The 23843-nt window shown below is 34.3% G+C and overlaps 1 protein-coding gene across 4 annotated transcripts in view; it reads left to right on the top strand.

Annotated features, from left to right (window-relative positions):
• The window catches only part of LOC136043869 (broad-complex core protein isoforms 1/2/3/4/5-like), a 55484-nt gene that overhangs the window by 14827 nt on the left and 16814 nt on the right, over positions 1–23843 (top strand). For 2 of the 4 annotated variants that reach the window (XM_065728834.1, XM_065728836.1), the window contains exons 2-3: positions 8305–8378; positions 14142–14764. In XM_065728834.1, the coding sequence (XP_065584906.1) occupies positions 14171–14764 (594 nt within the window). In that variant the 5' untranslated portion in view covers positions 8305–8378; positions 14142–14170. The remainder of the gene's footprint in view (positions 1–8304; positions 8379–14141; positions 14765–23843) is intronic. The other 2 variants (XM_065728833.1, XM_065728835.1) reach the window with 1 other exon arrangement.

Raw genomic sequence — 23843 nt, 5'->3', positions numbered from 1 at the left:
ACAGGGAGTATAAATGACGACCAAGACACAAGTAAAAAAAAAAATTAACAAAACTAAAAAGAAGGTAAAAACTACAAAAAAACTAAAAAGAAAAAAAAACTAAAAACTAATAAAAAAACTAAAAAATCTAAAAATCTAAATAAACTAAAAAAGAAAAAAAAAGGAAAAAAATAAAGGAGAAAAACAAAACTAAAAAACGAATGTATATACAGACCGGTACACCGGGATACAAATGACGACCGGGACACAGGGAATATAAATAACGACCGGGACACAGGGACACAACTACAACGAGGACACCGGGGGAAACAGGGGGATATAAATGACGACCGGGACAAAAAAACTAAAAAGAAATAAAAACTAAAAACTAATAAAAAAAACTAAAAAATCTAAAAATCTAAATAAGCTAAAAAAGAAAAAAAAAGGAAAAAAATAAAGGAGAAAAACAAAACTAAAAAACGAATGTATATACAGACCGGGACACCGGGATACAAATGATGACCGGGACCCGGGACACAGGGAATATAAATGACGACCGGGACACAGGGACACAACTACAACGGGGACACCGGGGGAAACAGGGGGATAACCTGACAATCTATTTATATGCAAAGACAATGGGACAGCAAAGAATGTTGTATATTCGCAAGTTTTACGTAGTTAAAACCATATATATATATATATCTATATTCACAGGTGGGACATAGGGACACAACTACAATGGCGCGTAACTATTATGGCGCGTAACGACTTACGCGCGCGGGGGGGCTTGGGGGGGGCGCGAAGCGCCCCCACCAACTAGGTGTTGGGGTGGCGCGAAGCGCCACCCCAACAGCTAGTATATATATATATATATATATATATATATATATATAAGTAATATATTGTGTATATATATTCTACCAGGAGCCCAGGTGGCTTTTCCTTGAAGCCATGGAATAGCTTTTCAACAGCCTTGTGTATATGGATTCTCATTGTCAATTTTATTTTAACTGCAGACAATCTGAGCCTCTTCTTGAGGCCATGGCATCAGCATAGGTTTGATACAACAACCCTAGGAAACATACAAATTATTCCTTAAAGTGTGAACCTATTCAGATTGTTTTTGTGTTTAGAAATGTCAACTAACCTCTTTTAAAAGAAAAAAAAAACTGTATAGCTCATTTCAAGGCCAGGCCCCAATATGTCTACATAGCAGTTTGTATATCTGGTTTCTTATTGTCTTCTAACAGCAGACAAGGTCAGTCTCTTCTTAATCTCATGGCATCACCATAGACTCAATACAACGACCATGGAAAAAATACATATTTTTCTTTAAATTTGTGACCTGTTTAGGTCATTTTTGTGGCCAGAAATGTCAATATACCAGTTTTAAGAAAAATTTATGTAGCCAATTTTAGGGATGGGCCCTGGCACTCGGCAGGCCTTTGTAAATTGATTCTTGCTTGTCTTCTAACAGCAGATAGTGTAAACTTCTTCTTGATGTCATGGTTTCAGGTTGGGTTTAATGCAATCTCCCTGGGAAAAATACTAACAAGGCAACACTAACAAAAAGAAGTCCTAAATTAATATACCTTTTTTGTTTGAAGAGAGTATATATAATTGTTATTTGCTTGTATTAAGTTATTATACTGCAAGTAAGCAGTAACAATTGTGTTAAGAAATTCTGGCTGAATAAATTCCTCCTTCCTGTTAATGTACAAAAGAATCATCTATTTAATAAGATTTGTTTTCTTCTTGAACCCATAAATATGACATCCTTTATATGATTTTTTTTTTCCCAAATCAAGGCTCTAAACAAATTTGGAGTAATCATCACATTATTCTTTTGTTTTAAGTCATGAAGTGTCAAATCAGCAATTTCAATTGAAATAAGAAATTTTGGCATGATTTTAATTCCTTCTTCCTGTTAATCCTTCAGGGAGTCATACATGTTATATGATTTGTAGTCCCCTAGGATTTGATGCAAATTTTTACTGTTGCTTCTATTCTGAGCACAAGCTTCATTCATGATTTGATGTGATTGTTGCTGTCACTTGTCTTCCAGCCATAGATTTTGTTGTTCATTTCTATCCATCATTACCTCAGATATTTTTTCATGTCTTTTGCTTTAGCTGTTTAGATTCATGTATCATCTTATAGAATTTCTTTAGACATCATAAATGCAAAAAAACCTAAAATAACCACAGATTGCTGTTTGAAATTTTTGTTTGCAATTCAGTGTGATTCTTGCTGTCATTTGTCCAATACCTTTTGCTTTAACTGTTGTGATTCTCAATTTTGCTTGTTTTCTAATCCCATGCATTTGTATTTCATTTTCATTATGAAACCTCTTAAACATTTTTTCCATGCCCTTTGCATTAGCTTTTTTGATGCATCTTGTCACATTTGATGGTCAAGGCTGTTGGACAAAAATTTTCTCTTGTTGCACAAATGATGTATCATTTCCAACTATTGTCAGTTTAATCATGTTGTGTTGTGTGTACTCTGTTTAAGCAATTTGCCATTAAATTAGAACTATGCCTTTGTAAAGTTACAAGTTATGTAAATTGGTTACTTATTGTTTCAGTTATTTTTGACCAGATCTCTATGTCTTCAGGTGCTGGCTGTTGTTTCACCACCTTCTGCTTCAGACTTGCCCTTATGATTGCTTCTTTTGTCATGTGTTCCTTATTTTTATTATTGAACCTTAAAGTTTTGCCTTGGCTTGTCTTTTGTCATTATCAAAAACAAAATGCTGAACCTTTATTGTCAAACAGTATGTGGTAATGAACTGTAGTAAGGAGCAATAGTAACCCAGCTCAATAGTAACCAAAACTCTAAAGAATGGAATTTTGATACCAATAGCTACATCAAAAGAATTGCATTTTAATGCTGATTTTAAATATATAAGTTTCATCAAGTTTAGTCTTTCCCATCAAAAGTTACAAGCCTGAGAAAATTTGCATTCTTTTAGAAAATAGGGGGAAACACCCCCTAAAAGTCATAGAATCTTAACAAAAATCACACCATCAGAGTCAGCATGTCAGAGAACCCTACTGTAGAAGTTTCAAGCTCCTATCTACAAAAATGTGGAATTTTTTTATTTTTTGCCAGAAGGCAGATCACAGATGCGTGTTTATTTATTTGTTTTTTTTTTCCCAGGGGTGATTGTATCGCCCCAGTTGTCCTAGAATGTTGCGAGAGGGCTCATTCTAACGGAAATGAAAAGTTCTAGTGCCCTATTTAAGTGACCAAAAAAATTGGAGGGCACCTAGGCCCCCTCCCACGCTAATTATTTACCCAAAGTCACTAGATCAAAATTCTGAGATAGCCATTTTATTCAGCGTAGTCAAAAAACCTTGTAACTATGTCTTTGGGGACGACTTACTCCCCCACAGTCCCCATGGGAGGGTCTACAAGTTACAAACTTTAACCAGTGCTTACATATATTAATAGTTATTGGGAAGTGTACAGGCGTTTTCAGGAGGATTTTTTTGGTTGGTGGGAGGGGTTGAGAAGAGGGTGATATGCTGGGGGAACTTTCCATCAAGGAATTTGCCATGGGGGAAGAAAATTTCCATGAAGGGAGCACAGGATTTACTAGCATTATTTAAAAAAAAACAATGAAAAAATAAATATGAAAAAGTTTTTTTCAGCTGGAAGTAAGGAGCAGCATTAAAACTTAAAACGAACAGAAATTATTACCCATATGAAGTGCTCACCTCCTCCTAATACCTTGCTCTTTATGCTAAAGTATTTTTAGTAATTTCAACTATTTATTCTATGGTTTTTGTGATTCAGGGGTCATTCTTAATGAATTGGGACAAAATTTAAGCTTTAGTGTAAAGAGCAAGGTACTGACGAGGGGACGAACCCCCTCACATATGTATTAAAAACATGAGAATATAAAAGTTCTTTTTGTGAGCTAATTTATAAGTTACGTATATCTTTTGCTAATAAAAAGATTCATAAAAAATTTTAAGTTCTAGTTGCTTTTTTAATTAATCAAAAAATTGGAGGGCAACTAGGCTCCCTCCTCTGCTCTTTTTTCTCAAAATCATTTGATCAAAATTATGAGAAAGCCATTTAGCCAAAAAAAAAAAAAAAATGCAAATTTCGTTTTAATTATTCCTCTGTGGAGAGCCAAAATCAAAACATGCATTTATTCAAAAACGTTCACAAATTAAATAAAAAACAAGTTTTTTTTAACTGAAAGTAAGGAGTGACATTAAAACTTAAAACGAACAAAAATTACTTCATATATGAAAGGGGCTGCTTCCTCATCAACGCCCTGCTCTTTACGCTAAAGTTTTTTACTGTTTTAAAAAGTAGAGTTAAGAGAAAGAGTCAAATTTTAGCGTAAAGAATGGGGCGTTGATGAGGAAGCAGCCCCTTTCATATATGAAGTAATTTCTGTTTGTTTTAAGTTTTAATGTTGCTCCTTACTTTCAGTTAAAAAAAACTTGTTTTTTTTTATTTAACTTTGTAACAGAGGCTAATCCAGTATCAGATTTTACTTCTTTTTCTTTGACTGGATCTTTAACTTTTGCCTTGGCTTGTCTGTTGTCATTGTGTAATATATATTGACAAATCTTTGTTGTTTGTAACCCTTTCCAACAAAGTTGTTCCTCAATGAAATCACCTTTTTATATTTTTTTTTCCCATGAACCTTAGGTGTTAAAATAAAAAACCATTAGTCTAGCATTTGCCTAGCAATGCTATCTGATGGAAAAACTTTTATGGGCATTGCTCTCCTGCCAATTTATTCTTTGTGCAGTAGAGTACAAGTTAGTAGCATCACAGTTTCAGATATAAAGCACAATAAAGAGATATTGGGCATGTGAGGCTAGTCATCTGTGATTACCACCTTGCAACATATGCTAAAAAGTTGTTTCTTTTTTTTTCTGAGTGGTTTGAGCTTGATGCCACTTTGTCAGCTTGACAAAAAAAAATGAAACACAAGGAATTTCCACAAAATTGGGCCTAGCATCTAAAATCTCAAATTAAAATTGCTCTTTCTCAGCTAAATTGTTATGGCACACTGTCGTTTGTGGACATAGGATATCTTAAAGTAATTTGATGACCAACCTTGAGATCCAGAATCTAAACTGGACATGTTGTCAGAGGATAGTGCTGATGATTGGCTGCTGGACCTTCCAGTTTCAAATGCTGAATCACTGAGCAACTGTCTGGCTGGAGAGTTATCATCAAGTGCAGATGAAACCAATAATCAAGAGGATGGAGTAACAGAAGTGAACAACAAGTCAGAAGTAAAGAACAACAAAGATTCTCTTCCCCTTGGAGTCATAGTGAAGAAGTGGAATAAGATATTCGAAGTTAAAGATGTTGAACCCTTCACTGAGTCCACAGGGTCCATTTGGATAGAAGCTTTACATAATCCAGTTAATTTTTTCCTTGAGCTGTTTGATCTTAATCTGATTGACAACATTGTATTTTAAACGAACTTATATGCTACTCAAAGAGGTGTTTTGTTCATCTCAACTACTCAAGATGAAATAAAAGTTTTCAATGAAACTGTGGTCAAATTCAAAGGACACATTGCTTTCAAATGGTATATGCTTAAGAAGCCAGTAAAACAAGGCTTCAAGAACTGGGTCAGAGCAGACACGCATGGTTTTGTTTGTGATTTTCAGGTCTACATTGGGAGGCTAGCTGACAATACCAAGTTTGAGCTTGGAGAAAGAGTAGTTATAGATCTTACAATGGGATTAGAAGGCAAAAATTATCACATTTATTTTGACAGTTTCTTCAATTCAGTAAACCTTATAGAAAAATTATGAACAACAAGCTCTAGTGCTGTGGTACATTTCATGCAAACTGTAAAAGTCTACCCAGTCTCAAAACCTAAAAAGAGGTTAGATGAGGTGATTCAGATTACACTGTGAGGTTAGATGAAATCTACTGTGTATGCTGGAAGGACAAACTATGTATACAACTTCTTTTAACAATTCATAATGGAGGAGAAGTGACATAGATTGGTACAAAGCAGAAAGATAGATCTGTTACCCAATTTACATGCCCAGACGTCTGGTATGTTGAAGTCTCTCTATGCAATAGACAGAAAAAGCAGAAAGTAGTGGCACCACCTAATTTGGAACTTTGTTAATATTACAAGGGTAAGACTTTTGCCTTGTTCAAGTTTTACAGTATACCAGATGCAAACAAGATGATGTTGAAGGACGTTTGATGTCACATTGTCACTGGTTTGGTTGGAAGTTATTTTGCAAGGGTGAGAGAGGTCGGCCATCCAGAAAATCAGTAGTTATCCCAAATTCAAGCCTAATGTCCTTCAAGAAAAGAGATTGGATCAATCAAAGAATTTACCTGTCCAGGGTTCTTCAAGAAGATGTGTTCAATGTAGTAAAACGATTGAGCCCCATCACAGAAAATGGCAATGTTCAGTTAGCAAAGTTACAGTGTGCATGAATTATACAAAGAACTACTTTATTTCTTTTCAGGAGAAGTGATGTTTTTATTGCACATGTTTCAAAGTGTAGACCTCCTTTTATTTCATTTCATAGTTGGAATAAATTCTTTGAGTTCAATATTTGTTAGTCTCTAATCCCAGGGACATTGGAAACACAAGAAAAAGCAGAATTTTGTGATGATTTCACAATTCATACTGGAAAGTGTTCTATTCTACCTTAAAAAAGGTGGAATAAGCATTGATGACCCCTTCCATGTCAGTATCCCAAGCCAATCATCATTGCTATAATTTTGAATGCGATATTTCTTTCTTCTTCCATCTGTCTTATTTGATGATCCAGATTGCTCATTTTTATCAATTGTGAATTTATTTTGTTAGGGCTGCTTGTTTTCATGTTTTCTTGCCACACATTTTTGTTCTTCTCTTTTTTTTTAGTTTGTCCTGATTCTTACTATTGCACATCTTTTAACCATGTTTTTCTTTCTTCTTTGTTTTGAATTTAAATTGTTTCAGAAAGTTGGTGTTGTCATATTTGATGGTCCTGGCTGTTCATGTGAACCCATTGTGAATTTATATTATTTGGGTTGCTTGCTTTTATGTTTTATTAGCAGCAACTGTTCTTCTTCACTTGTGCTTTAATTAGTTCTAATTCACTTATCTTCTAACAACATTCTTCTCTCTTTTTCATTTTGGATTTTGATTGTATAAGACAATTTGTCAATACCTTTTGCTTTGGTCCATTTAATGGTCCACATTGTTGATTTTCACCCATGGTTCATTTAAGTTATTTGGGTTATTCTTTTAGACTTATCATGTTTGATTTTTTGGGTGGTTCCAACAAATCATCATATGCAATAATTGTGTGTTTTTTTAGTCTATTCAAATGCCACCCTCTCTTTGGGAAAATGGAGGGCTCAACAGTGAACACATACAATGCATATCTAAAATAGCCCTTATTAATTTTATCTATTTCACTCTCTGCGAGTTAATTAGAATCGTTGGTAAGGTGAATAACGTGAGGTTGGCGCTCTGAACGATAAATTGAAGCAAGTGATTTCCAGGAGTTTTGCCCCTGATTTGGAACGACAGTCCCGTAAGCATGTTTAAGGTGGCGGTTGTGTGCCTCACAATGGTGTTGCTGGTTTTGCAGAGCATATCTGAAATCGTTAGGCTGAGGTATTTCAGTTCTGATACAGCATCAACTGAATGATTTACAAGGGTAACACTATCACTATTACCTGTGTTGAAACTTAGAAACTCGCGCTTTCCAATGTTAATAAAAAGTCTTATTGACTGAAGTTCACTTTGTAGTCTGTTCAGGTTATTCTGCTTGTCAGTCGTCGACCTGCTGAGAAGATCACCATTGATGTAATGTAATCCACGTAAGATAAGTTGTTACCATGAATTAAAAGAGATGTGGTTCAGAATCTTAGAGATTGCATGTTTAAAAATGACAAGATTAAGAACACTGCCTTGCCTAATGCCTCTTATGACTTGGTAGATACTATAAAATTTATGTACCGAAAATTATTAGTTTTGACTATACTCATATTTTTGCTGCTGTGCAATAGAGCGTCAAGAGATTGCAGAAGATCAATGCTATCAAACGCTTTTGATAAATCAACAGTGTACACATTAAGAGGTTAGTTTTTGCTCTTTGAATGTATTAGCATTCGTAATCTATGTGTCTCTGTGCAATCAACATCTTTTTGGAATCCAAGCTATTTATCTCTAAAAAGTTCTGTGTTTAGCTTGGGAAAAATAGCAAATTTAAATATTTTACTCAAAACGCATGATACACAGATGAGTTACTAAAATTTACAATCATTATGGTCTTTCCCTTTCTTTGCAATCGATGTTATAATTTGTTTTAGGAAACTATTGGGAACAATGCCCATGGTGATGCACATCTGGAAAAGAAGTTGAAGATGAGAATTGAAGCAATCAGGTAAGTTTTTCAGGTGCATCATGGAAAGGCCATTTGTGTCAATTCCATTCTTTGCTCCATACAGAGCTTGTTTTATTGCACTTTTAACCTGTTTCAGTGATATGACAGTAACGCATTACTATCCTGAAAATCGTCCAAGTCAGCTAAAAACCTCCTCTTCATAACATTTACTTATGGTAACATTTTCGATTCCACAGACTAATGTGTAATAATAATCCCAATCATTCATGGTCAGAGAAGAAATTGGTGAACTTCCATCAGTTTGGGTTATATTTTGCCATGATATCTTATTTTCAGTGAAATGTTGTCCAATGATAGGGTATATTATTTCAACTCAGCTTTATACTTGCGTTTGGCACTCCATTTAAACTCAAATACATCCCATGGTGCAGGTCATCCGCATGCAATCTTTTTTGCTACAGTTTTTGCTTTGCTGTCAAAAAGCTCAACAGACTTGGACCATCTTGGTTTTTCTGTGCCAATCTTGACATGCCTAGGAGGGACTGCTGTTATTCAGCAACTTTCATATTGTGAACAATTTGATGGTAATAAGTGTCAAGATCAATTGTGGCAAATGTTTTCGGAGGGCTGGAGCATAGTAAGTTGAATGGCACTTTGATGCAGAAAAGGATAGAGGAGACAGTGGCCATGTACAAATCAGCATCCCATTTATTCTGATTCTTCTTCTGCACCCACCTTCTTGTCTTTTGAGTATTAATGCTCTGTGATGACTGTAGATGAAAAGACAGTCCAAGATGGTCACTAATTCGGTGCAGTGTATATAATGTGATGAAGGAATGGATCTACGTAACAGAATGTGGTCAATATTGAATATGTGTCGACTAGAATGGGTATATATAAAATCCAAAGCCTTTGGCTAAATTTGAAATGATGCAGGTAAAGTCCAAAGATTTTTGCTAAATTTGAAAGGATGTGGGTAGGCAATTTAGAAAAATTTCAGAGTGGATATTGTCTTTGGCTGGATTGCAATTGAAGTCGCCAGTCTTTGCTCGAGAAACTCCATATGTTGTCGAAGTGCATCAAAGGATTTTTAAAACTTTGTCAGCGAGATAGCATTATTATATTATATTATATGTATGTTTCTGAATTTCAAGTATCTCATGCATCATTTGGCCTTTATGCAGATGATTTGGTTATTTGGAAGTCGGGAAGGGATATTGGCCTTCTTCAAAGTCTTATTCAACAGGATATAAGATTAGCCCAGAGATTCTCTTTAGCATTTGGCTTCACAATCTCAATCAGTAAAACTAAAGCCATTATATTTACTAATGGTACTGCAGATCCTCCTAATCCACTAACAATTTTCTCAAGGGAGATCCCATATTGCAATTCAGTGAAGTTACTTGTTTTATTTACGGATTCTAAAATGCAGTGGTATGAACATTTTAATTCTTTGAAATCTCTGATTATTCAGAGACTTTGTATTCTAAAGAGACTTGCTGGAAGTAAGTTGGGGTGTCACCCAAAAATTATTTTGGATTTTTACAAATTATATATTTGTTCAAATATAGAATATGGGATTCAAACTTTTTCAGCTCGTCCTCCATCCTCATTCAAAATCCTCGAATCGTTACAAAATTCTGCTATTCGAATAGCTTTGGGTGTGCATAAGCATACTCCTCTGTCAAATTTAAAAATACTGTCGGGATTGGCGTCCCTAAGTGAAAGAGCATCTAGTCTAAGGATTAAATATTTCTCGCAAATCCAGGCTTATGGAACCAAGCATGCTGTATATGTACATACCTTTGCTGGGAAGTCAGCCTGTCCCAATGCCCATTCATCATGGATTTCAACTGGAGGTCCCAAACTGGAATCAACATTTGCTTTATGCATATCCCTTTACTGAGTCCCCTCCATGGGAAATGAGTCCACCAGGTTGTCAAGTAGAACTTATCTCTATTAGTAAAGACTTGATTCCTAATTATGAGATCCAGACTATTTTGGCTGAACAGATTTCAAAGGCGTACTCTAACTATAGAAAAATATATACAGATGGATCTGTCCAGAGGGAGAGAGCTGGAGTAGGGGCATGTATACCATCCCTGAATTTGAACATCTATTCTCCTCTCCCATTGGGATGTTCTATCTTGTCTGCTGAATTATGTGCCATTCGCCTGGCCTTGGATGAACTTACAAATTATAACATGGAATCTGAAAATATACTCTGTCTCTCTGACTCTAAATCAGCATTACTATTGATACAAAGTATTAATAGAATTGTCAATGATAAAGATTTGTATAATATTAGAAGACAGCTTCTTAATCTTAAGATCAAAGGAAATGAGGTTTATTTTGAACGTATTTCAAGTCATAAAGGCATCAAATATAATGATATGGCTGATTCTCTAGCAGCAAAGGCTCCCATGTTAATTCCTAGTCCTTCCTCTGACCTCAATTTACGAGATATTATCAGGCAAAGATCCAATGTTAATCACAGTAAACCAATTTTATCCCCGTTCCATACAAGATTAAATACGGTGCTATATTACCAGCTGAAATCAGGTGCCCTACTTCTAAATAGCTTGTTATTTAATTGGAAGCTACATCATTCCCCTTTATGCCGAGTCTGCTTTTCAGCAGATGAAACAATCCAGCATGTATTATTTGATTGCCAGGCTCACAATGAGGAAACTATTGCTCTAAAGCGTTTCTGCTCTTTGGCTAAGATTTAAAATACTTATACAGCTATCCTGGATTCTAACGTGTCATTGGATATTGACCGTAAGATATTTAAGGAATCAATTGATATCTTAAAGAAGAGAAATATTGTTTAGTAACGATTGAAGCTTGAAGAAGTCAATTTTTTAAGACGATGTGATTTATCTATAGTTTTGGATTGTGCAGAAGAGAGCGGGAATGAGTAGGAAGAGCCGTATTGGTACCGGCCGGCCTAGTGGCCTTAAACTGCTGGGGACAGGTAGCTCAGGTACTCGCACTTCCCACAATCAATAACAGTGTATTATTGTACATAATTGCATGTATTCATTGTTTGCTGACTAGAGAGGAATAGGGATTACAGTGGCTTGTTTTTCTGAAGAATAAGTCAAAGATGTGAAAGGACTTGTTGTTATTCCATATACCTCCCTACAGTTTTCGGAACTGGATTATTACAATTAGTGGGCATTTATACATTTATTAGCCCAGTGCCCCCAGTAAATGCAAACAACAAGTCACCGTTTTTTATTGACAGCTTTGCAGAAAATACTTTCCTTGTGTTTGTTGCAAGGCGTAAAGGCAGACGCCCTGCAGTTAACTTTGCAGGCTGTATGTATGAGAATGCGATTTGGATCTATTCAAGAAATTTGAATTCAATTCGGAGAGCATATGTTTCTGAATGAATAGAACATTGTACATTTGAAACATTTTCTTTACTGTAGCACCCATTGATATTCAGGCTTGGGGCTGTTGTAGAACTATTCATGAGTAACTCTTATTTCTCAAAATTTCTTTTAGTTTCTGGCACAAGGTATGACAACAAATTCAGAAAGATATTGTCCATCTTTTGTAAAACGTTAGATGAGTTATCCAAGGCAAGTGTAGGGGAATGTTGAGCACAAAGATTTTACTGTTTCATGATAATGCCTGGCCCCACACAGCAGATGGCCCACATTAAGGGTCGGAATCCTTTGAGCTAAAATGGTTTCCTCATCCCTTGTACAGTATATACCTTGCAACAAGCAACTATGGCTTGTTCTCAACATTGAAAAAGTGGCTGGCAATACAAAGTTTTGACAACAGTGTACAGTTGCAGGAAGAAGTTACAAATTAGATGAAAAGCCAAGCAGTAGAATTCTACAGGAAAGGATCTACCAAGCTCATTCAACACTATTATTAGTGCCTAAATTTGAGTGGCAGCCATGTTGAAAAGTATTTTTGAAGTGTGGTTTGTAATTGTATATAAATAATTATTTTCGCAATATCTTTATCTGTTTTTAATTTAAAAAAGTAATTAGTTCATTGATGATCCTCATGACTCTTAATTATTAAGTTTATTGGACTTGGTAGTAGTAAATTAGTGCCTGCGGGATATATTATTGTAAAATGTCATCTTGGCATTGAATTAATAATAAATGGTAGGTCTTTAATCACTTATTTAAACCTGTTTATCTAGGCAAATATTAGGGAACAAAGTATCACTTTTGTGGTTCAGTTTAAGGGTATAAAATGGAATTTTCTAAGAAAGCAAGTTTTGTGTTTAGAAAGAGTATAAAAAGATGCGTTGAATAGTATGTTCACCTTCTACCTAGCAGAGGAATAATAAAAAAAGCTGTCAGTATACTTTCATTATATATATATATATATATATATATATATATATATATATATATATATATATATATATATATATATATATAAATGTATATATATATATATATATATATATATATATATATATATATATATATATATATATATCATGAAAAGAGAAATCACCAATGCAACATCACAAACACGCAAAAAAAAAAAAAAAAAAAGAAGAGAGACAGAAGGAGAAAAGGAAGACTGTTTTCCTAAATTAGTGATTAATATAGACCAGCACTTGAATGAGGCCTTAACCCTACTCATCCATACAACCACATAGGTCAAACAGCATAGCCATACACAATCAACCATAAAGAATAATCCATGGACAGGCAGTCATGTCGTCAATAAGTATAAGTCGTCAAAACTTGCTCTGAAAATGACAAGTTACAAAAGTGATGGTCTTTTCTTTTGACAAAATGTGAGAAAAATTCCAGATGAGATGCTTTTTGCTATATTGGAAAGTAAATGAGCTTGGAGAATTGTTTCTTCAGCAATGGATTCAGGTGTGAAAATATGCTCTGAGAAAGTGTTTTCAAGCTCCTGTCTTGACTCTTTCCTAATACTGGCTTTAACAAGGCTTACAAAATTGCATAAAAGGGTACTGGCTTCAAACCTTGGGGGAAAAAAAGATTTGTTATTAATTTTGGTATGAGTCTATTTTTCCTTGATTGAAAGTTTTGGAGACATAATTTGGACTATTGAGTATTATTTTAAACTACATTGTGATTTATGCTAAGCCAGTATGGATTAAATTGGGTACTCCACTGATTGACCATATCTCAAACAGTAAACTGTTCAAAAAATGTTGTTCAATTCCACTTTCCAGGGCTATAATGAGAGAAAGGTTGAGATGGTTAGTGCACGTTGTGAAGATGAAGGATGACAGATTGCCAAAGGTCGTCCTTGTTGGCTAACCATCTAGAGCCAAATGAAAAGCAGGGTGTCTAAATGGAATAGGAGGATGCAAGGAAAATGGGAATTTCTTGGGATGATGTAAAGAGGAAGGCTTTGATTAGACTGGGATGGAGTAGAGGTGTACTTAGCTGTGTTGGTGTTGGGCGGTTTGGTGCTGCAGTGAGTTGTAAGTATCAATAGTAGTAGATCTAGCCGGTTATAAATTCAACTGCCCAAAATTTAATGGTGGCCAATGAAGATACAGAATCTATATTAGTATTATCTTGAGCTTGGGTTATGAGTGTCAAAATTCCAGTCCAAAAAGTGTTTTTGATGTCAGCCTGATTTATAGCACAGTGATTTTTGTATTACCTCAATTTTTTCTGCACCACAGTATAGACTTGTCTAATATAAAAAGCTTAATCTTGGTAAAACTCTTTTACTCTCTTTCATATGTGGTTTACCAAAACCCAAACTTTTGCTTCATTTTTGGTTTCATTTATACTGATATCAGTTTCAACTAATTGTTATTTTTATTTTTAGTGTTTGGCCCATCCTAGATACACTCTTCAATGGAGCAAAAAGATTTTCGTCTGAAATGGGATAAGTACACTGATGTATATAAAGGACGGTTTGCTACACTTTTGAATAATGAACATTTTACAGATGTCACTCTGTCTTGTGAAAACCAGATCATAAAATGTCATAGACTTGTTTTGTGTGCATGCAGCTCATACTTTGAGAAGTTGCTCATTAACAATTCACACTCTCTACCCATTATCATTTTAAAAGATGTAGAATTTTGTGACTTACAAGCATTAGTGGAGTTTATGTACCTTGGAGAAGTGACAGTTTCACAAGTGAACTTTAATTCTGTGCTAAAATTAGCGGATATGCTGAAAGTTACAGGACTTGCTGAAGATAGGAAATCGTTTTCACATGTTGCCAATTCTAGTCATCCCTCTCAAACAGCTGAAGATTCAAAACCGTGTGTGAAAAGAAGTAGGATTGACAATGACTTTGAAAATAGGGCAGTAATTCAAGATCTGTCTCAAGTTGCACCTTTTGCTTTTGACAATAATGGCACTCCATCCATTAATCCTATTGAAATGGTCCCCAGTCTCTCACTAGCTCAACAGAAAGATCTCATAGCAAAAGAACCACTTGTGAGTATTTGCAATTTTTGTGTTTTGAGTTATATATATCTAACAAACTAACAAATTCAGAAGAAATCAAATAAGAAAATTTGTTTTGTTCTCTCTTTAGAAAGGCTGACAGTAAAGAAATTAAAAAGAAAATTTCAAATTTGCTCATTGAATAAATCTCCTCACTAATGAACATTTCAACAACATATAAAAATTTATTTACATCATATAAAAACATATAAAAATTAAAAATTTATGCCTCAAGGAATATATATGTGTGTATTCGAAAACATTTTCTAAAGGCGTAAAATATTATCCAAATACATTTTCTTTACTAGACTTTTCTTTAAATTCTGAATCATTTTCTGTATAGCCAAACAACGATCTGGAATGCAATATTGTTCCCTCATCACGTAATTGCTTCCCATGGGGACAAATTTAAAAAACTCTAAGAAGCCGTAAAAAATAAATTGGAGTATACATTTTATTTTTGTCCATTAGCAAGGACCAAAATTGGGAAAGGGGTATCATTCGATGCTCAACAAGAGAATAGGATGATTGAAAGAAACATTAAAAGACATAAGTATCCCATATATCTTTTGAATTTGACTCAACAAATATTTCAGTTAATAACGAATGTGTAGATTTTACATACCAGCCAAAAGTGAGATATTAACTTAACATAATTGTGTTTGTTTCTACAATCCAGTTTTGTTGTTGTTGGAGATTTTAAAGGATGTTACAACAGGTTTAATATGTTTCTTGTTTTAAAAACAAGGTATAGATACCAATAAAGTAAAATCTTTTTGAGTTAGAAACAGAGAAGATCAAATAAAATGCAGGGAGCTCTGATTTGGGTGATGTCTGCTTTATGCAGCTCTTTATCCGTCCATTTTTCATGGTAGACCTTGGAGTTATTAAGAATTTAATTATTTTATTCTTTTGCAAAGTAACAATTACTATTTCTACAGTCGTTTTTTTCTGGTGATTAGTGGTCTGTAGCTCTAAATCGGTAAGAAATACAAGCTCGTAATTTTTACTGGGTGTGCGAATTGGGAAATGGGGTAGAAAAGTCCCATTAAAGTTTACCAAATTTTCAGTACTTCTCCTGAAAAAAAAATGTTTTTTTCCTCATGTTGTATATAGTGTAAAAAAAAAATACCCTAGCTGGAAAAGTAAACTTTTTTAAACCAAATATATTTTGTATTTTTATTGAAAGTTAAACTTTCTCTCTGAAAGTAGTTGAACAAAGTTTTGCATCTCTTCTATATTTCTTGGACATAATCCTAGTAAAAATAATCTTCATTGCCAACTTCTGATTTATTGGGTTTTCTGAAATTTCTGAATTTGAATTTTCTTGTATTTCAATTGAATAACTCTTTAAAAAGTATACAGGATTGAATGAACGCTTCTATATAAAGAATTACTTTGTTCACTTGGATAGAATTTCCAAAATTATCATTATGGGTTAAAATTTTTTTGACATCCTAATAATAACGTTTTTTCCTAGACAAGGGAGATTTTTTATTTTGTTTCGTAAATTTCCTACTTTTTGTTTAAGTAAAATGTCATAGAGTCAATGGTAAGCTTTTTGTAAATCTAGTTACTTTAAATGGTCAAAGAACTATATAATATATCTTAGGAAATTTCAATAAAATTTCTTTACCTCTCCTAAATCTTAGGAAAACAATACTGTAAAAATTTAATTTCAAACCACACGAGGTGTGATTTAAAAAAAAATTGAAAATTTTTCGATTTTTGATGCTTATTATATTTTAGGTGTTTAATGTCATAAAAAGTATGCAAGAAGACATGCGCTCTTCTATATTAAAAAATGAACTGTACACTAAGAAATAATTTCCTAAGTTACCATTATGTATAAATCTCCTTGACGTAATGTTTTTCCAAATAAGTTAGAATTTCTTTTCCAATACAGATAGACAGATCTTCTCAGAATTAAAGCTGGTTTTCCTAGATAAAATTGCCTTTTTTAAAGTTTTAATTCTGCAAATTCTGCAAGTTTCATCTAAACAAAATATCTTAACTCTAAATACCTTTCAAGGCTGATAGAACTTTATGTTATGTCTTCAACAAATTAAGCAAAATTTTTGCATTTTTCTAAAATTTTTGGGGAAGTATACTGAAATCCCGATTTCAAAACCGAAGTTCCGCGTTGTGTTTGATTTTGTTTAAAAAAATAATTATTATTTTGGAAATTTAATAGCATGAAATGTAAGTAAGAAGGCTTTCAGTTTTTTATTTTTGAGAAGGAATCGTGCACTAAGAAATAATTTCTAAAGCTATTCCTAAAGCTGTCCTTGCAAACAGATTTCCTTGAAATCCCAGGTGTAAATTTTATTTGGTGGTCAACATTATCATATGCTCCTTCAAAGTCTAGGAATGTAGCAGTTAGGACATTATTTTTTTATTTAATTGCATAATCAAATACAAGTAAAATAATAAAATTTGGATATACAAATAGATGATTATTTTGTACAGATAGAACTTATTTTAAAAGTTTTTTAATTAGATGTTGAACTTACAATAACTAGCATGCAAATATCTTATCCATGATATACTGTTCTGCTGTATTGTTCATGATGTATTGTTCCACGACTGTTACCTTTGGGTCACAGCTGCAGCACCACTCCATGGACCATGGCATCGGAGATTTATTTAATTCTCTATCTGGCTTTAGTACTGATTGGATTAAAATTGGCTTTACTACAACAAAACTGACATACAGCTTAAAATGAGAAGATGAAATCACAATCTAAGCACTTTTCAGATGAGCGAGTTTTTATGGAAGATTGAAATGTCTCATCTGGAAGCGCAGTACATGTGATCAATCAATTTTATTCAGTTTAATAGGTATTCTTAACCAGACAAGTGCCGTGAATAAATTAGAAATATCAATTTAGCATGACAGAAAGGTCGATATTTGAGGTGCTTCAAGTTTTCAACTTTTCACTATACCCTGCGTAAGGTATGTTAGGGTACGTACGTTAGTATACCCTACGTTAGGTTACGTTCCAGCTTTACCCTACTAGTACTGCTTAGAATATTTCTTAAAGCCAGTTGATAGCTTAAAAATCATTTCGTATACCTCAGTTTGCGCTGACCGTGTCAAAGATAAAGGGAATATTAGTGGATTTTCCCAGCACCAGAGGGGACTCCCAAAGCCATTTTAGTAAAAATTGAGATGTTGAATATATCAACAGTTGGAAAAGCTAACGAGAGAAAAAATAACTTAACCAGTTCGTTTTTTGCTCTCTAATGGGTTATCCACAGTGGGTTTTATTATGCCATAAGTGTTGACTATAGATTGTATATATATTTATGTTTTGACGACTAAACAAATATTCGGCTTGTCCGCTGCCCATTTTGAAAATAAATTGAATCGAATCCACAGCCTCATAGTTGGATTTCCATTGCATTTGCAACTTCTTCTCTAATTTGTTGAATTTCTGTTCTCAGATGCTCTCAATTTGTTTAATAGTTGAATTTCCATTTGCCACTTCTGCTACTTCTTCTCTAATTTGCTCTCAAATGTGCAAATTGCTTGAAATTGTGCTGTCAGAAAATAGAAATACGTCTTTCGGTAACATTTTCAACACTCTTTTTATCAATAAACTTATATTATCTTTTGTTTTGTTTATTACTAAAGTAGGAAAATCAATTAAGTGCCCGAGGTAGATTATGTGTATTTGTAAGTTCAAATTCGCAATCGAAATTTTTCACGAAATTAGAGTATTTTTGTCACAGTTGTATATTGTTGTTTATTTTTCAACTATTGCTTATAGAGACCAAATAATCAAATAAATAATTTTATCAATCATAAACAAAGTTGGAAATTTTTCCCGTATATTTTCACTGTAAATGTTTACATCTGAGCCATCCTAAGTTTTGCAGTTATATATACTTATTAGTAATTTTCAACACTGTTTAAACGAGTACTCCACAAGTGGCATTCTTCATTCTAAAGAAGTTACGGGTTACTCTTATCCTGGCGCATGACTTGAAAACAGACTCGCCTTACTTCCTGGTATATTTTTTTGCAGTCCGGTTGGATTCCACAAAATCTTGTGGATCTTTTCTCCCTTATCTGCATCGATAATATCCATTCATAATAATACTCGTCAGCAATATGGGCTTAAATTGCATCTATCCTACCACAAATTATACCTTAAAACTACCACAAATCACTAATAAATAAATGAAACCCCCAAACGAACAGAAATTACAATGAATAACCGAGTCAAAATCAAAATAAACAGAAACTAAGATGAGTAGGGCTGACACCTTCCATTTCTTCTAAAGACCAAAATAATATTTGCACTTTACTGAAACAACCTTGATTTCGAGCTTAATGTTTCCATTGTTTAAAAAAATATTAAAAAAAAAACATCGTCATAACGAAGACTGTTGAAAAAAAAGCAAATGAATGTGAATTGACATTAATGTATATACACTGATACTTTTTTCTTAAAATCATAATTATTTTGGGTTTATCAAAGTTAAAAAAGGGAAAACGTTTAAAATGTATTTTGCTCTAGTAAAGTGCAAATTTTGTTCTGGTCTTCTGAAGGCATGGGAGCGTCAGCCCTACTCTTGTTAGTTCGTTTTGATTAAGTTCAACATCCAACTAAACATTCCTTGAAGCCTTCATCTTAATACTCTTAGCTTCAGTAGTAGCAGTAGCTGTAGTAGTAGTAGCATTAGTAGCAGTATACTTATACTGATTACTTACTTATACTTATACTACTTATACCAGTCTACTTATAAGCATCTATATCTATTTATTAGTGCCTAAAGTGGCCTCGCTCGTTTACTTTTGTTTTCTTCTAATCTTTTGTTTTGTGAAGTATTCGTTTTGTTTCTATTATGTTTTGGTTTATACTCCTAGTTTTCAATCACATATTTATCTTTCTTCTCTTGCTTTGCTTTATTTCGTTGTATTTTTTTTCTTTATTTTACTCTCCATTGTTTTTTAGGCTAATTAATGAATGCATAGTATGCACATAGCACCTTTTTTTCAACATCCTCCTCAACACACACTGAAAGTTTCAGCTCAATACCACAACAGCCCCTTAGGCATTGCTGATACGTCCTCTTGACATCATGTATGTGCATAGTCTGTTTCGATTTAACTCAACACAGTTTCAACATTTCCCAAAAATTTTGCCTTAATGCCCTAAGTTTTAGTAACAGTCGTAGTAGTACCAGTAGTAATAGCAGTATCAGTAGAATTAGTAGTAGTAGTATTAGCCTTAGTTTTGGTTGCAGTAGTAGTAGAAGCAGTATTAATAGAAGTACCAGCAGTAGTAGTAGGTTGCAAATATTGCCTTTTGGTTAGTTCAACACCCCCCACAACAAGCCCTGTAATTTTCAACTTCACATTCCAACCATTCTTGAGACATTACTAATATGCCCTTTGGACAACCTGCATGCAGACGGCATGTTGTGATACAGTTTAACTTCCCCCTCCATGTTCTCTGAAAGTATCACTTTCGAATTAGTAGGAGTGCTAGTTCTACCAGCTATTGGACTGGCAGTCATATCATTTGTTGCGTACACAGATTGCCTCTTAGTTAATTGTCTTTTCCTTTAAGTCTTCCCTTAAAGTTCCAACTTATATCCTAATCTACTCCTGAGATGTGCCCTTTTGATGGTGTGCATGCACTTAATGTATTGTGATTTAGTTCAAGTTTTTCGCTTTTTACCTTTAGCCTTAATAGTAAGTGTCATAGTAGTAACGGTAGTAATAGGATCGGTAGTAGCAGTAGCAACAGTATTAACAGCAGTAGTAGTGTGCATATGATGTCTTGGTCAGTTGAACATCCCCCTCGTGATGACCTGGAAGTTTCAACTTGATAAAGCGAAGGGTTCCATAGATATTGCTGATACACCCTTTTGACAATCTCTGTGTGTATAATATGCTTTGATTTAGTTCAACTATCCTTCAGTTTTTCACTTCAGTATCGTCAGCCTTGGTAGTACTCGCTACAGAAGCTATAGTGGCAGTAGTAGTTGTAATAATAACAGTAGTAACTTGCAAATATTGCCTTTTTGGTCATTCCATTCAATTGATGAATTGATCAGATGATTCAATTGATCATCTTCCTCATTGTTCCCTGAAAGTTCAAAATCAATAAATTCAGTCATTCCTGAGTTACGCCCTTTTGACAACCTGTATGTACATAATGTGTTTTGATTTAGTTCAATATTTTCCTCAGCATTCTCTGAATAGTTAACCTGAACGCCCTTCGTCTTTTTGGACAGTAAAGGTCAAACATACCCACCTTTCTCAGCCACAAATACTATACGTAAACATTGGGAGAATTGTATAAATTACGCCCCCATCCCAAAGCCTGGAGGAGGGACCTTTCAACTATGCTGGGCGCAGTGACTATTTCAAAATTTTGATTTCGATGTGTCTGGGGAATTGAAGGACACGAGAGGGGTTCTGGCTCTCCTCCAATCACTTTTGCCTCTCAAAAAGGGAACTAGGATTTCAATCGAATCAGCTCTTTCCGAAGTTTCTTCTACAACTCCTTCTGTACGAAGTACCTTGATAAGAAAAATGAAGTTAAAGGTAATACATTATACCCAAATTGCTCTTTACTTACGTAGTGATATTACGCTGGATATAATTACGTGTAATGGGTTTAAATAGAATCCGTCTCAACAACCGAGTCAACAGATCCAGCATTTGACTTTATTACGCTCCCAATTGCGAATTAAGGTAATTCATAGATATATGATGCCGTTTTGTATAACTTGACGGAATTCAACAAAGGATCTCGAACATCTAATAACTTTAAATAGTTGTTTTAGCTTAAATCAAGGCTTAATCTTATATCAATAGTGTTGTGTTGAGGTACCCTGGTAGGAGCAGTTGGGATACAAGTGGCCATAGAAGATTGAAATAGTAGTGGTAGTAGTCGGCAAATATCGTAGTAGTAGGGGCTACGGGCTTGCTGTATCTGCACTTATGGTAGAAATGAATCTATTTTTAGTTTAGGTAGGAGTAGTAGTGGCAATAATTGCTCTGGCAATAGTATTTGCAATGGAAGTGGCAGTGATATTAGCAATAGACATTGTTGGATTACTGTCACAACTATGGTCGTAGTAGACGTAATGATAGGGGTAATTGTAATATTAAGGGTTAGTGTAGGGTTGCCACCGCCGGTTGGGCCAGTCTAGTAATAAAATTAGCAATGATAGTAACAGAAGTACTGTTGGTAGAAGTGGCCAAAACTGTTTTAAAACAATATAATCAATAAATTCTGTCTTGTTGAGACTGGGCTCTCAACAAGAGCCCACTGGGCTATTCAAGTTATCCCTGAGTTATCTTACATTGAATGGAATGTAACATTTCTATACCTACGGAGTTTAATGATTAACCTCTTTTGAACTATCTTTGGTTCGAGAAAATGATTGCTGTCCAAAAAATATATTTTTATTCCGCTTTCTAGAGCTGTAACGAGAGAAAGGTTGAGATGGCTACATGTTCTACGGATCAAAGATGACAAGTTGCCAAATATCATCCTTTTCGGTCAAACGAAAAGCAAGCCGTCCCCGAATTAGTTGGTAAGAGGTCTCAAGGAAAGATTTAAGAGAAATTTGGAATTCTTGGGAGGGTATAAAGAGGAAGGCTTTGAACAGATTCGGATGGAGGAGAAACTTGTTTTGCTGTGTTAGCCTTGGGTAACAACTCAAATTATCTGCATAATAAAGCCTGAAAAATTTTCCTTCCCATTTTATTACATATTCTCTTACAGCCTTTGTTGGATTCTCTTGCTGTTTTCTTGAATTTCATCCACAGCATGTCTTAGTCTAATAATTATCGCCAAGTTTGAAATGAAGCACAAGCCTCTGTATTTACCACACTTTTTCTTTTTTTACTTTACTTGTAAACTGGTTTAATCGAACTTTTATAAAATTACTAGTTACTTCTCGTTTCTCAAAAATTAAATTTGCAATCTTCAGTAATTAATCTCTAATTTGCCTACCATAATGTTACAAAAATTCATTTTCCACACTATTGATACCTGATGCCTTATTGTTCTTTAATCCTTCCATTACTGTCTAATTCCTCCTTGCAAAACGAATCTTCCTTCATTTCCAAATTGTAAAATTTTAATTCTTTTTTTAATCATTTCCTTCAACTTTGTCACGGTTTAACACATTCTCAAAATGTTCTGTTCATGTCATTTCCTTCTCGTAAATTTAGGCCTATTCTTATATTTTAAGTGGGACTGGTCCATTCTGGCTTCTATTTCTCAATTTCTTAGCACGCCTATGTAATGCCTTCTTATTATGTCGTCTGATTAATTCTTACAGATCCTTCGAAATTTTATCCATTGCCTTAATTTGACGTCTCCTTAATTTACCCTGCAATGTAAAGCTGTTTGAAAAGAAAGCGGTGAAAAGTTGATTTTCAGCTTCTGTTTTGAAAGCGGAAGATTTTCTTCTTGTTTCAAGTTTGCAAGAATTATCCCTTTGCATAAAGGAAGAGAACCGAAGAACCCAATGAACTTTTGTCCGTTTTCTATCCTGTCCGCATTTGGAAAGCTGTTTGAAAGTGCCTATATAACCGTACAGTCAGCTTTCTGATGAAAACCAATTTTTTTTTATTCCGATGCAATTTGGGTTCTGTAAGTCTCACTCTACCGAGCATGCTATTATGGCCATGACTCACTTTGTTCATGACGCCCTTGACAAATGTGATATCCTTGTTATGATTTTTATTGACATTAAAAGGCATAGAATACGACCTCTCATAAAATATTGCAAGCTAAATTAAATAACTGTGAAATAAAAGGCCCTAAGAAATCGAAACCAGTAAGTCGATGGTGGTGGTACTTCATCCTTACCAACACCTTAATCTCAGTCAGATGGAGTTCCTCAAGGCTCTACTCTAGGTCAGGTGCTATATCCTATTTGTGTGAACGATATCAGCTATAGCATCAATGTAATTGGTCTTAACATAAAAGTCACCAATGACACTGCATGCGATATCAGCAGTCCTGGTTCTAGATCTTTGAACCTTAGGTTAGAATCAGCACGGGTTTTCAAGAAATAAAGTGTACTTTAA

This window comes from Artemia franciscana, chromosome 2, assembly GCF_032884065.1.
Source record: "Artemia franciscana chromosome 2, ASM3288406v1, whole genome shotgun sequence".
NCBI lineage: Eukaryota > Metazoa > Arthropoda > Branchiopoda > Anostraca > Artemiidae > Artemia > Artemia franciscana.
Note: the sequence above shows the minus strand (reverse complement) of the source record. Positions and strands in the feature narration are given on the sequence as shown.